The 13,802-nt window shown below is 44.4% G+C and overlaps 1 protein-coding gene across 1 annotated transcript in view; it reads right to left on the bottom strand.

Moving 5' to 3' along the window:
* RETREG1 (reticulophagy regulator 1) overlaps window positions 1-13,802 on the bottom strand; it is a 158,068-nt gene that overhangs the window by 105,100 nt on the left and 39,166 nt on the right. Inside the window, exons 2-3 of the mRNA XM_061393846.1 lie at window positions 10,676-10,782; window positions 4,541-4,571 (exon numbers count right to left, since the gene is read on the bottom strand). Of these exons, the coding sequence (XP_061249830.1) occupies window positions 4,541-4,571; window positions 10,676-10,782 (138 nt within the window). The remainder of the gene's footprint in view (window positions 1-4,540; window positions 4,572-10,675; window positions 10,783-13,802) is intronic.

Genomic DNA, 13,802 nt, shown 5'->3' with positions numbered 1-13,802 from the left:
TAATTGGGGTATAGCTGCTTTTCAATGTTGTGTTACCTTCTGTTGTACCATGAAATGAATCAGCAATATGTATACATATATCCCCTCTTTTTCTGGATTTCCTTCCCTCTTAGGTCATCACAGTGCATTAAGTATAGTTCCTTACGCTATACAGCAGGTCCTCATTAGTGATCTATTTTATACATATGAGTATATATAAATCAATCACAATCTCCCAGTTCGTCTCACCCCTTAGTGTCTCACCTTCCCCGCTGAGTGTCCATACATTTGTTTTCTACATCTGTGTCTCTATTTCTGCCTTGCAAACAGGTTCATCTATACTGCTTTTCTCAATTCCACATATATGCGTTAATATATATTTGTTTTTCTCTGATTTACTTCACTCTGTATGACTGACCCAGCAATCCCACTATTGGGCATATACCCTGAGAAAACCAAAGTTAATAAAACACATGCACCCCAGTGTTCACTGCAGCACTGTTCACAATAGCCAGGACATGGAAGCAACCTAGATGCCCATCGTCAGACGAATGGATAAAAAAGATGTGGTACATATATACAACAGAATATTACTAAGCCATAAAAAGGAACGAAATTGAGCCATTTGAAGAGACATAGGTGGACCTAGAGGCTGTCATACAGAATGGCCCATCATTCCATCCACCTTTGAACAGTGAACTTCATGGCCCTTAAACCCAGCCCTCAGAAAAGAGGCCGGGTTCATTCTGGGACCAAGCATAAACCACTGGTGCAAAGCTGGGGTGAGGAAGGATAAAGCCAGCCTGACAGACCTGGGGATCCAGGTGTACGGGCTGTAACGGGAGAAAGGAAGGAGAAATGCTGATGTCTAACTACCGCCAAGGAAGAGAGAGACTTCACAGACCTCACAAGCGGAAAGATCCTCATCCCACCTGCCTCACAGGAGCAAAACCCCACCCCCTTCTGCCTGCAAAGATCCTCCTACTCATCACTGCACTTTATTCTTAAAATAAGATGGTTTTGAATGTTTCAAAGCTCAGCATGGTGCTCTGTGATGACCTAGAGGGATGACATGGGGGATAGGTGGGAGGGAGGTTCAAGAGGGAGGGCATATATGTATACTTACAGCTGAGTTATGTTGTCATACCGCAGAGACTAACACAACATTGTAAAGCAATTATCCACCAATAAAAAAAAAAATCTATGATAATCCATAGTGGAAAAGAATACTTTAAAAAGAACGTGTGTGTATAAAACCGAATCACTGTGCTGTAAAACAGGAATTAATAACGTTGTAAATCAACTACTTGGGCATGTGTGCGAAGTCGCTTCAGTTGTGTCTGACTCTTTGTGATCCTGTGGACTGTGGTCTGCCAGGCTCCTCTGTCCATGGGATTCTCCAGGCAGGAATACTGGAGTGGGTTGCCATGCCCTTCTCCAGGGGATCTTCCTGGCCCAGGGATCGAACCAGTGTCTCCTGGGTTTCCTGCACTGGCAGGCAGGTTCTTTACCACCAGCACCACCGGGAAGTCCAAACAACTATACTTCAATAAAAATAAATTAGAAAAAAACCCACTGTACTAGCCAGTACCAGATACTAAGAATCACTGTAAACAATAAACCAAACCATCAAAGAAATGAAAGAAATCCATATTTTAATTTCACATCTCCAGTGTGATGAACAGAGAACAGAATGCAATTATACAGTGGAAAATGCAGTAAGAAAATTGGGGGAAATATCCCTTCTAGTGAGAATTAAATCACTTTGAAACAAGCACTGGCCAAACAGAAAGGTAAAAGGGTAACAATCTGAAAGGAACACTGCATGCATACACGTACTCACTCAGTCATGTCCGACTCTCTGTGGCCCCACAGACTCTGGCTCTCCAGGCTCCACTGTCTGTGGTATTTTCCAGGCAAGAATACTAGAATAGGTTGCCATTTCCTACTCCTGGGAAGCTTAAAGTAACACTGATCCCCTTGAATCACATTGCAGACTTTTTAGGGCTGGAATGAATTTTCGAGATGATTCTCTCTCTTACCTCTCACTTTGCAGATGAGAAAACTGAGGCCGAGAGAGCAGTAACTTGGCAAGACCACTAGGAACAGGGTTAGGACCCAGGTGGAAAATCAGCTGCACTTGAATATCCAACTGGGTGACTTTGAAGTCAAAGAGACCTCCCTAGAAAGGACTATTTCCATAGCATGGCTTCTCTGGGGGCACACAAGCACTTCCCCAAAGGAGTAGAATGTTACAAATCTTTAAAAAGCCACATTGTAAGGAGCTAATTTCCAGTGGTCATGTATGGATGTGAGAATTGGACTGTGAAGAAAGCTGAGCACTGAAGAATTGATGCCTTTGAACTGTGGTGTTGGAGAAGACTCTTGAGAGTCCCTTGGACTGCAAGGAGATCCAACCAGTCCATTCTGAAGGAGATCAGCCCTGGGATTTCTTTGGAAGGAATGATGCTGAAGCTGAAACTCCAGTACTTTGGCCACCTGATGCGAAGAGTTGACTCATTGGAAAAGACTCTGATGCTGGGAGGGATTAGGGGCAGGTGGAAGAGGGGACGACGGAGGATGAGATGGCTGAATGGCATCACTGACTCGATGGACGTGAGTCTGAGTGAACTCCGGGAGATGGTGATGGACAGGGAGGCCTGGCGTGCTGCGATTCATGGAGTCGCAAAGAGTCGGACGTGACTGAGTGACTGAACTGAACTGAACTGAACCTGACACTGGCAAAGTGAGATCCTTGGTCCTGCCGGGCTCACTAACAGCTAAGGTTTTTCTCCAAACCCTTATCAAATACTCTAGTTAATTTCCATGCTGAGAAAGTGTGCTGTGGAAATTCTCCCAGGCAACTTGCAGCTACTTCAGAAGGGCTGTGGACAGCAAGGGCTATAGTAAAGATGGGCAATGCCTTAACCAGTCTGAGCAGAAATGAAAGAATATTTCATCAAAAAGCTTTTAAAATTCCTTTGAAATTACACCCGCTGACTTGGTCAGATCTTCCCCCAGTCAGAATCAGGGAGCATGCTCAACTTCTCCACCTGACATTTGGGGAAGCATCTGCAGACATATCCTAGGAGGCTCAGTGTGTCAGCAAGGACAGGACAGAAACCAGGCCCTAGACGGCCAAGCTGGGGTGAGTCTGTGCCTGGAAGATCACATTTCCCTTCTTATAGCCAATGTCTCCTTCTGCTGAGTCTCTTGGCAAGTTTACATTCCCACCCATCCCTCCCCCCCCTTGAAAATCTGAGCTTCAAAATGAAGACGCACACAGATGTCAACTGGTCATAAAATTGGACTTTACACCTGAAATAAACACACAGCTTTTAAGGGTATGTTATATACCAGGAAGAAATGATGCTAAAGCTGAAACTCCAGTACTTTGGCCACCTCATGCGAAGAGTTGACTCATTGGAAAAGACTGATGCTGGGAGGGATTGGGAGCAGGAGGAAAAGGGGACAGAGGATGAGATGGCTACATGGCATCACCGACTCAATGGACTTGAGTTTGAGTGAACTCCGGGAGATGGTGATGGACAGGGAGGCCTGGCATGCTGCAATTCATGGGGTCGCAAAGAGTCAGACACGACTGAGCAACTGAACTGAACTGAACTGTCTCCTTTTTGAGCCTTCACTGCATACTGTCCACTTGGATGTAAGTTGAGCACTCAACCCTCTCTTTCAATCATACGAGAATACTTTGAAGGCAGAACTAAAAAATAACTACAAAAATTTGTTTTACTGGGGTGTTAACCCTTACATCTTCTTCACTTTCCCACTTCTCATACATGCAGTTCGTGATATTGATTACTTTCCCGCATCACCTGCCCCAGCTCTCTCCTCCACACAGCAGAGCACCTTTACTTTCGAGTGGAGCACCTTTTCTTCCGAGTGGAGCACCTTTGCTTCTGAGTGGAGCACCTTTGCTTCTGAGTGGAGCACCTTTACTTCCGGGTGGGGCCTTTTATTTCTGGGTGGGGCCCTTTACTTCCGGGTGGACCACCTTTACTTCCGGGTAGAGTACAGTGGATGAATACGGAGCTACTTTGCCTGCGGCTGCACCAGGAGCCCAGACGCCGGTAGATACTCGCTGACCCCTCAGGCTTACAAACCTCCCACTCCTCTTCGCTGTTCCCCAAACCCACAGCTCTATGAACCGACAGCTCTCTCCTGGTTAACCTTCAGGAACGTTCCAGCAGAGTTCCAGGCCTCGGGGTCACCTGTTTTTCACCCACCTCAGCAGTGATGCTCACACCCCAAAATGAGGTTGGAGAGGAAATCCCCAATGAAACCAATCCCCCAACTCTTCCCTCTCCGTACTCCTTCACACACTGTGACTCTCAAGCAAATTTGCGAGCTACTTCCAAGAGCTAGTCCCAATTTTATCCTCATCCTCAGTTCAGCTGTATTTTTCTTTATTTTCCCACTCTTGTAGATTACTTTTGTCATTCTTGTCGCTAAACTATGGTTTCAGAGGCACATCTCGGTGTCCCAGTCACCTCCCCCACCCACTCTTCATCAGTGGTAACACTGAAAGCAAGTTCCCTACCTTTCACTGAGGCTTCTCCACAACTGTGCACCTGCAATAGAAGTAAATGTGGGACGTTAGTGGAGGTATTTTCCTCTTAAGGTATTTCTCAACTTAGAAAGATTCTGGGCTGCTTAAAATGGAATGCTTAGATCTTTAAACTCTAGAAACTCTCAAATCATACAGTGTCTACCTCTGGTACTATAACTCATTCAGGAAAATTGTCCACAAATATCCACTGAGATTCTAATATTTGCAAAACCGTTGGATAGGTAGCAGGAGAGATGGAACAGCAGAGAACACATGGTCCTGCCTGGAGGGCTGTACTGTCCCCTGGGGCAGACCTAACCTGCACTCAAGTGAACATAAACCAAGGCAGGGGATGTAAGGACTCTACAAGAAACATAAGCCATGAGAGTTCAGGGAGGACAGAAAAATGTGGCTGGTCATGAAAGCACCAATGACAGAGGTGGTATATGAGGTGAACTCTGAAATGGTACTGACAAAGGGACAACTGTTATTTGAGAAAGGAGATTTTTATCTATTCATTCTTTAAGTGTTTTGAGTGTATATCTAGGCTCAACTGAAATCAACATTAAAATGTATATAAACATACACCTAGATCTCATTTGCTTTCTTAATTCTCTGATGACTTTCTTCATTGGACTATGTCTTGATAGTACTTCCCAGATACCAGCTTTAATGAAGTTCAAGAAAAGAAATGGCCATGAGGCAGTTTCTGCTTTTTCCCATCAAATAAAGATGTTGTCCCTCTCGTGCTTCACTACATGCTTTTGTGTGCTTAATCACTTCAGTTGTGTCTGACTCTTAGTGACCCTATGGACTGTAGCCCACCAGGCTCCTCTGTCCATGGAATTTTCCAGGCAAGAATACTGGACTGGGTTGACATTTCCTCCTCCAGGGGATCTTCCCAACCAGGGATCGAACCAGCATCTCCTGCATTGGCAGGAGAGTTCTTCACCACTGAGCCACCTGGGAAGCCCCTCTCAAAGATCTATATGATGAAGTCTTCTTAGAATTCAGCCCCAGGAAGTTTCTCAAAATTGCTTGCATCCTTTTATCAGATTATTAGAACTGTATAATTGATCTGGGTTCCCTTTCACCTAGATGAACAAATAAAGAAGATGTAGTGTAACATCTTATGGAAAAACTCAAATGAACTTTTTGGCCAACCCAATATACATATATAGTGGAGTATTACTTGGTCATGAAAAAAGAATGAAATCTTGCCATTTGCAGCAATATGGAAGGACTTGAGAGTATTATGCTAAATGAAATGAGTCAGAGAAAAAGAAATTCCACATGATTTCACTTACATGTGGAATCTAAAAAACAAAACAAATGAAGAAACAGAACAGAAATAGATTCATAGATACAGAGAACAAACTGTTAATGGTTGCCAAAGGGGAGAGGGATCAGGGAGATAGACAAAATAGGTGAAGGGGATTAAAAGGTACAAACTTCTAGCTATAAAATAAATCACGGAAATGCAATGCACACACAGAGAATATAATTAATAATATTGTAACAACTTTGTGTGGTGACATGATGGATGGTTACTGGTCTTACTGAAGTTATCAGTTAATAATGTATAAAAGAGGGCTTCCCTAAGTGCTCAGTTGGTAAAGAGTCCATCTGCAATGAAGGAGACCCTGGTTCAATGATTCAATTCCTGGGTTGGGAAGATCTGCTGGAGAAGGGATAGGCTACCCACTCCAGCATTCTTGGGCATCCCTTGTGGCTCAGCTGGTAAAGAATCTGCCTGCAATGAGGGAGACCTGGGTATGATCCCTGGGTTGGGAAGATCCCCTGCAGAAGGGAAAGGCTATCTATTCCAGTATTCTGGCCTGGAGAATTCCATGAACTGTGTAGTCCATGGGGTTGCAAAGAGTTGGACTGAGTGACTTTCACTTTCAGTGTATAAAATATTAAGTCACTATGCTATACACCTGAAGCTTATATTGTATGTTAATTATAACAAAAAAATGGAAAAATGGTTGCTGCCTAAGGGAGCAAGAAAATTAGAATGATGAAGACAGCAGCACCACCATCACTGAACGTAGACCAGGCTGTGGCTGCTCAGGGCTGAGGATGGGGCAGTGGTGAGAGGCTGAGCAGGAGCACACTTGAACTGCGGGCACAGAGCTGGTTCAGTGGCAGTGAGGCTGAACAGAAGGAAGCACCCTCCAGCCTTGGCAGGGGTTGGAGACAGCACTTCCAAAGGCTGAGGTGCAAGATGCGAAGACAGTCTAGGGGACCAAATCCAGGCCTTCACACAAGCCATGAGGGCACAAGCTGGAATGACAGTGCAGAGTGAGCACAAATGCCTACAGTTCATAGGCCATGATTCCAGGTGGGTCCATGCTCTGTATCAAATGGTTCATGTAGATTTGGCAGGAGGAAAGGCATAAAGGGACGGTGGTTGGTCATGCTCCACAGGGAGCATGTGGGGCTCTGCTGAGTGAGCCCTCCTCCACTGCCCAGGGAAGTAGGTAAAGAGCATCTCAAGACAGTGAGGGGCAGGTGGTGTGGGGGGTGGAGATGACTGGTTCTTTTGTAAAGAGAGAGAAGGTGGTGATGGAGAAGTTGAAGGCTGCGGGAAGAGTTTCCCACACCACAGATGCCTGCCCAGGAACCAGACTAGGGGGTTAATTCTGGGAGCAGGCACTTGGGCACAAAAAGCAAGACAGAAATCTATCACAGCCAGGGGGCATCCACACTAGTGACTCAGAAACCAGAGACATGGGGCCCCCATGGGTTTTACAACGATTAAGTTCCAAGGCAGTACAGCCACACTTTTGCTCATCTATTTCATATTAAGTGTCGAGATGGTGTTAAAGATATAATGAAGGGAAAGGAGGGATACAATTAAATTCTTAACAAGAGGATTTTGGTTAATATATTTAGCCAGAAATGCTGTGGGAAGCAGGAAAGTTGGGGGAGAGGCGAGGAGACAGATGAGTTGGGGGTCCTTTCCTCACCACTCCTGCTGGGGGGCCAGGGTGTCTCATGAGAGCCCAGCGGCTCTAAATGAAGCCAATCCCCATATCTGGGTCCAACTTGAAACCAATTCTGTGCCTCCCAGAGACCAATTCATCACCACAGGGCCTTAGGCTGAAGGCCTATAAGACCAGGCTCCTGCCAACCACACATGGGATTCAATGGGCCTTTGTTCTAAAAGACTGGATCAGAAAGAATGAAGCAGGCACCAGGGCTTCTTCAGCCACAGAGAGGGAGTCCTGGGAACGCATGGGGATGAATCTTGTTTCTCCTTTTCTCATGCAGCAGAAACTCTGTATTGAGAGCAATGTCCCCCAGTGAAAACTCAGACAGAAAGATTGGTCCATTCCAAATGCCAGCCCTACAGGCAGAAGCGTGAGAGCTGGACTTGGTCAGAGTGGCACTCACAACAGGCCCTGGCTAGAGGAAGGCCCTCAATATGGACAAACTGACGGGTGACCAAACCCGTGATATTCAAGTGATGGGCCGGAAGCTGAACAGAGGGGCCCATACTGATGTAGGAACTTCTTTTTTAATGCTCTTGTCTGACCTCTACACAACTCTGTGGTATAAGGAGGATTTCTCATCATAGTATAGAGGTTCCAATTATGTAGGAGGATGAATAACGGTCCCCAAAACTATCAGGCCTTAATCCCTGAATCCTGCAAAATGTTACTTTATGTGGAAAATGTTATGTGTGCACATTCAGTCGTGCCTGACTCTTTATGACCCCAATGGACTATAGCCCGCCTGGCTCCTCTGTCCATGGGGATTCTCCAGGCAAGAATACTGGAGTGGGTTGCCATGTTCTCCTCCAGGGGATCTTCCCAAGGCAAGGATCAAACCCAGGTCTTCTGCATTGCAGGCAGATTCTTTACCATCTGAGCCACCAAAGAAGCCCCAACTCTAGGCAGAATTAGTATTTCTAGGGCGAACCAAGGGGCTTCCCCAATGGCTCAGCGGTAAAGAATCCGTCTGCAATGCAGAAGACGTGGGTTTGATCCCTGAGTCGGGAAGATCCCCTGGAAGAGCAAATGGCAACCCACTCCCGTAATCTTGCCTAGAAAATTCTATGCACAGAGAGCCTGGTGGGCTACAGTCCAAGGGGTCACAAAGAGTTGAACACAACTGAGCACGCACGCATATGTTAGGGTGAACAGAAAGCATCGGGTGCCCGGTTAAGGTTAGAAGGTATTCTCTGAAACAGAAAAGAGGGGCGTGGGGAGAAGGAGGACAGGGCAAGAAGGAAGAACATGTACAAGAATATAAACCAGCCTATATAGATTTGAGAAAAGTGGTAACTGGACAAAACCAAATCTGTTTATGTTCCCAGAACAGGGACCTCCAAACCTTGGAGGTATCTATCACCTCCAAGGAATCACCTCCAAACCTTGAAACACAGCCATGTGAAACAATCTTTCTAAATGGTTTACACATGAGTTAATTTAAGAACCATACAGACTTAAAATATAAACCGGATTTGAAGTGCACTATAGAGCACTGTAATGTTCCATACACTGGCATCACTGACTCGATGGACATGAGTTTGAATAAGCTCTGGGAATTGGTGATGGACAGGGAAGCCTGGTGTGCTGCAGTCTGTGGGGTCACAAAGAGTCAGATATGACTAAGCAACTGAACTGAACTGATAGAACACTGTAGGGGCTTCCCTGGCAGCTCAGACAGTGAAGGATCTGCCAGCAATGTGGGAGACCTGGGTTCAATCCCTGGGTTGGGAAGATGTCCTGCAGAAGGAAATGGCAACCCACTCCAGTATTCTTGCCTGGAGAATTCCCAGGGACAGAGGAGCCTGGCTGGACTACAGTCCATGGGGTCACAAAGAATCGGACACGACCGAGCAACTAAGTACCAGGACTAGCCTATAGAGCACTGTGATGGTGCCTCCTTAACAGACGATGGTACATCCCTAACCGCTTACATCCCTGGTCCCAAGAATGTCATCAGGGAGGTTCCAGCAGCAGCCTCAGTGTCCCCAAAAGGGAACAGGACCCTGGACAGTTCTTATGTGCATCCACCCATAAGGACCCCAACCAAAATTACCCATTGGGGTTACATTCATTGGAATCAACTACCTCACTGTAACCCACTCTTAGCTACTTTTGATCGAATCAATCCTATTCCACTTAATTTCATGGAGCCCAAATATTCCAAGCAAGGATTTTTACCTACTTACAAACACTTGCTCAAACCTTGGTAGAAAGAAGTCCCCCATTTCAAGTATGGAAACGCTTGCCTCAGACGTATAGCATAGTTAAATCTTACACAAATATTTTAAATAATTCAAATTTTCACTTGAATTTTCAAAATTTGGTGTTTAAAATGAATTTATTTTTTCAATTCATTAAAAAAAATGTATTTAACCATAACTTAATTGTTTTTAAGCCCTGAATTCACTGCTTTTCTCCACTGAGGCAGAGAAAAATTTTACATCAACTAGTCCATTTTCCTGGAGAAGGAAATGGCAACCCACTCCAGTACTCTTGCCTGGAAAAGCCCATGGACCGAGGAGCCTGGTAGGCTACAATCCATGAGGTCGCAAAGAGTCGGACACGACTGAGCGAGTTCACTTTCACTTTTCACTTTTCTGCATTGGAGAAGGAAATGGCAACCCACTCCAGTGTTCTTGCCTCAGAATCCCAGGGACAGAGAAGCCTGGTGGGCTGCCATCTATGGTGTCGCACAGAGTCGGACACAACTGAAATGACTTAGCAGCAGCAGCAGCAGCAGTCCATTTTCCAATGGCTCAGTTTCGTCATGTGGGATGTAATAAATATTTAACTGTCATCCTCACTGCGGCCTACTTGAATATCAAAATGCCATTTAGAATAACAGCACTCAGAGCCAAAAAAGAAACCAGCACACACAGACCATTTGCCCAGCAGCAGCAGTTATGACCAAGGACACATCTGTTCAATAAATGATAAATACCTAAATAAATTTAATAAATTTAAAAGTAACACTTAACAAACATTTAAACTAGAAAAGCCAGTGCCTATACAATCTGTTTATTTTGTTCCTTTTCAAAGACCACTTGGTTAAAATCTCTACACAAAGGTCAGACATTCAGGGTCTAGAAAATTAAATGCCATAAAAATGAATTCAAAGTTTTCTTACCTCTTGTTCTAGACAAAATCATATCCTTTATTATCTGCATAATAACACGTGTAAGGATCATGACGGAAATCAGGTGATACACTCTCCATGGAGTCAGTGCAAGGAACCTATCACAGCAAAAAACAGACAAATCATTGTTTCAATTTGAGGATTTTACCCTTTTTAAACAATTAGGTTTACTTTCTGCCACAGAAACAAAAAATAGATTCAATAATGATTTCACTTGTCAAAAGCACCCACAACGTAACCATATGAAAGTTACTTGGGACATCCCTGGTGGGCCAGTGGTTAAGAATCTGCCTGCCAATGCAGGGGACACAGGTTCGATCTCTGGTCCAGGAAGATCCCACATGTCTGGGGGCAACTAAGCCTGTGAACCACAGCTACTGAGCTCATGATCTAGAGCCCACGAGGTGAAACAACTGAATCCCATGTACCTACAGCCCATGCTATGCAACAAGAAAAGCCACCACAATGAGAAGCCCGAGCACCGCAACTACAGAACAGCTTCCACTTGCCGCAACTAGAGAAAGCCTGTGCACAGCAACCAAGACCCAGAGAAGCCAAAAATTAAAGAAGAAAGAAAGTTACTTAATAGGCATTAGAGACAGTGAAATAAAAGCACCTGATCCATGTGTACTTTTGTGCCAGGCTTTTCTGCTCTAACTGCCCATCTGGGCAGAGGATTTGCAATTTCGGGTATGGCCCAAATAGCACTCTGCTAGATGGAATAGAATTGACCTGGAGCAGAATCATTATAACAAAGGCAGAGCTGCAGGGTCTTCTCAGGCACAGTCAGTCAGTCAGTTCAGTTGCTCAGTCGTGTCCGACTTTTGCAACCCCATGGACTGCAGCACGCCAGGCCACCCTGTCCATCACAACACTTGCAGTATTCTCAAACTCATGTCCATTGAGTCGGTGATGCCATGCAACCATCTCATCCTCTGTCGTCCCCTTCTCCTCCTGCCTTCAATCTTTCCCAGCATCAGGTTCTTTTCAAATGAGTCAGTTCTTTGCATCAGATGGCCAAAGTATTAGAGTTTCAGCTTCAGCATCAGTCCTTTCACTGAACATTTAGGACTGATTTCCTTTAGAATTGACTGGTTTGATCTCCTTGCAGTCCAAGGGACTCTCAAGAGTCTTTTCCAGCACCACAGTTCAAAAGCACCAATTCTTTGGCATTCAGCTTTCTTTATAGTCCAACTCTCACATCTGTACATGACTACCGAAAAAACTATAGCTTTGACTAGACAGACCTTTGTCGGTAAAGTAATGTCTCTGCTTTTTAATATACTGTCTAGGTTGGTCATAACTTTCCTTACAAGGAGGAAGCATCTTTTAATTTCATGGCTGCAATCACCATCTGCAGTCATTTTGGAGCCCAGAAAAATAAAGTCAGCCACTGTTTCCATTGTTTCCCCATCTATTTCCCATGAAGTGATGGGACCAGATGCCATGATCTTAGTTTTCTGAATGTTGAGCTTAAGCCAACTTTTTCACTCTCCTCTTTCACTTTCATCAAGAGGCTCTTTAGTTCCTCTTCACTTTGTGCCATAAGGGTGATGTCATCTGCATATCTGAAGTTATTGATATTTCTTCTCCCAGCAATATTGATTCCAGCTTGTGCTTCATCCAGCCTAGCATTTCTCATAATGTACTCTGCATATAAGTTAAATAAGCAGGGTGACAATATACAGCCTTCATGTACTCCTTTCCTGATTTGAAACCAGTCTGTTGTTCCATGTCCAGTTCTAACTGATGCTTCCTGACCTGCATACAAGTTTCTCAAGAGGCAGGTCAGGTGGTCTGGTATTCCCATCTCTTGAAGAATTTTCCACAGTTTATTGTGATCCACATATTCAAAGGCTTTGGCATAGTCAATAAAGCAGAAATAGATGTTTTTCTGGAACTCTCTTACTTTTTCGATGATCCAACAGATGGTTGGCAATTTGATCTCTGGTTCCTCTGCCTTTTCTAAATCCAGCTTGAACATCTGGAAGCTCACAGTTCACATACTGTTGAAGCCTGGCTTGGAGAATTTTGAGCATTACTTTACTAGTGTGTGAGATGACTCCAATTGTGCAGTAGTTTGAATGTTTTTTGGCATTGCCTTTCTTTGGGATTGGAATGAAACCTGACCTTTTCCAGTCCAATGGCCACTGCTGAGTCTTCAAATTTGCTGGCATATTGAGTGCAGCACTTTCACAGCATCATCTTTCAGGATTTGAAATAGCTCAAGTGGAATTCCATCACCTCCACTAGCTTTGTTCGTAGTGATGCTTCCTAAGGCCCACTTGACTTCACATTCCAGGATGTCTGGCTCTAGGTCAGTGATCACACTATCATGAGTATCTGGGTCATGAAGATCTTTTTTGTACAGTTCTTCTGTGTATTCTTCCCATCTCTTCTTAATATATTCTGCTTCTGTTAGGTCCATATCATTTCTGTCCTTTATTGAGCCCATCTTTGCATGAAATGTTCCCTTGGTATCTCTAATTTTCTTGAAGAGATCTCTAGTCTTTCCCAATCTGTTGTTTTCCTCTATTTCTTTGCATTGATCTCTGAGGAAGGCTTTCTTATCTCTCCTTGCTATTCTTCGCAGCTCTGCATTCAAATGTGTATATCTTTACTTTTCTCCTTTGCCTTTCACTTCTCTTCTATTCACAGCTATTTGTAAGGCCTCCTCAGACAGCCATTTTGCTTTTTTGCATTTCTTTTTCTTGGGAATGGTCTTAATTCCTGTCTCCTGTACAATGCCACAAACGTCCACCCATAGTTCTTCAGGCACTCTATCAGATCTAATCCCTTAAATCTATTTGTCACTTCCACTGTATAATCGTAAGGGATTTGATTTAGGTCATACCTGAATGGTCTAGTGGTTTTCCCTACTTTTTCAGTTTAAGTCTGAATTTGGCAATAAGGAGTTCATGATCTGAGCCACAGTCAGCTCCCTGTCTTGTTTTTGCTGACTATATAGAGCTTCTCCATCTTTGGCTGCAAAGAATATAATCAATCTGATTTTGGTATTGACCACCTGGTGATGCCCATGTGTAGAGACTTCTCTTGTGTTGTTGGAAGAGGGTGTTTGCTATGAACAGTGCGTTCTCTTGGCAAAACTCTCTCTGGG

This window comes from Bos javanicus, chromosome 20 (genome assembly GCF_032452875.1).
Source record: "Bos javanicus breed banteng chromosome 20, ARS-OSU_banteng_1.0, whole genome shotgun sequence".
NCBI classification, from domain to species: domain Eukaryota; kingdom Metazoa; phylum Chordata; class Mammalia; order Artiodactyla; family Bovidae; genus Bos; species Bos javanicus.
The sequence above is the reverse complement of the archived record's forward strand: the minus strand, read 5'-3'. Positions and strand labels throughout refer to the sequence as shown.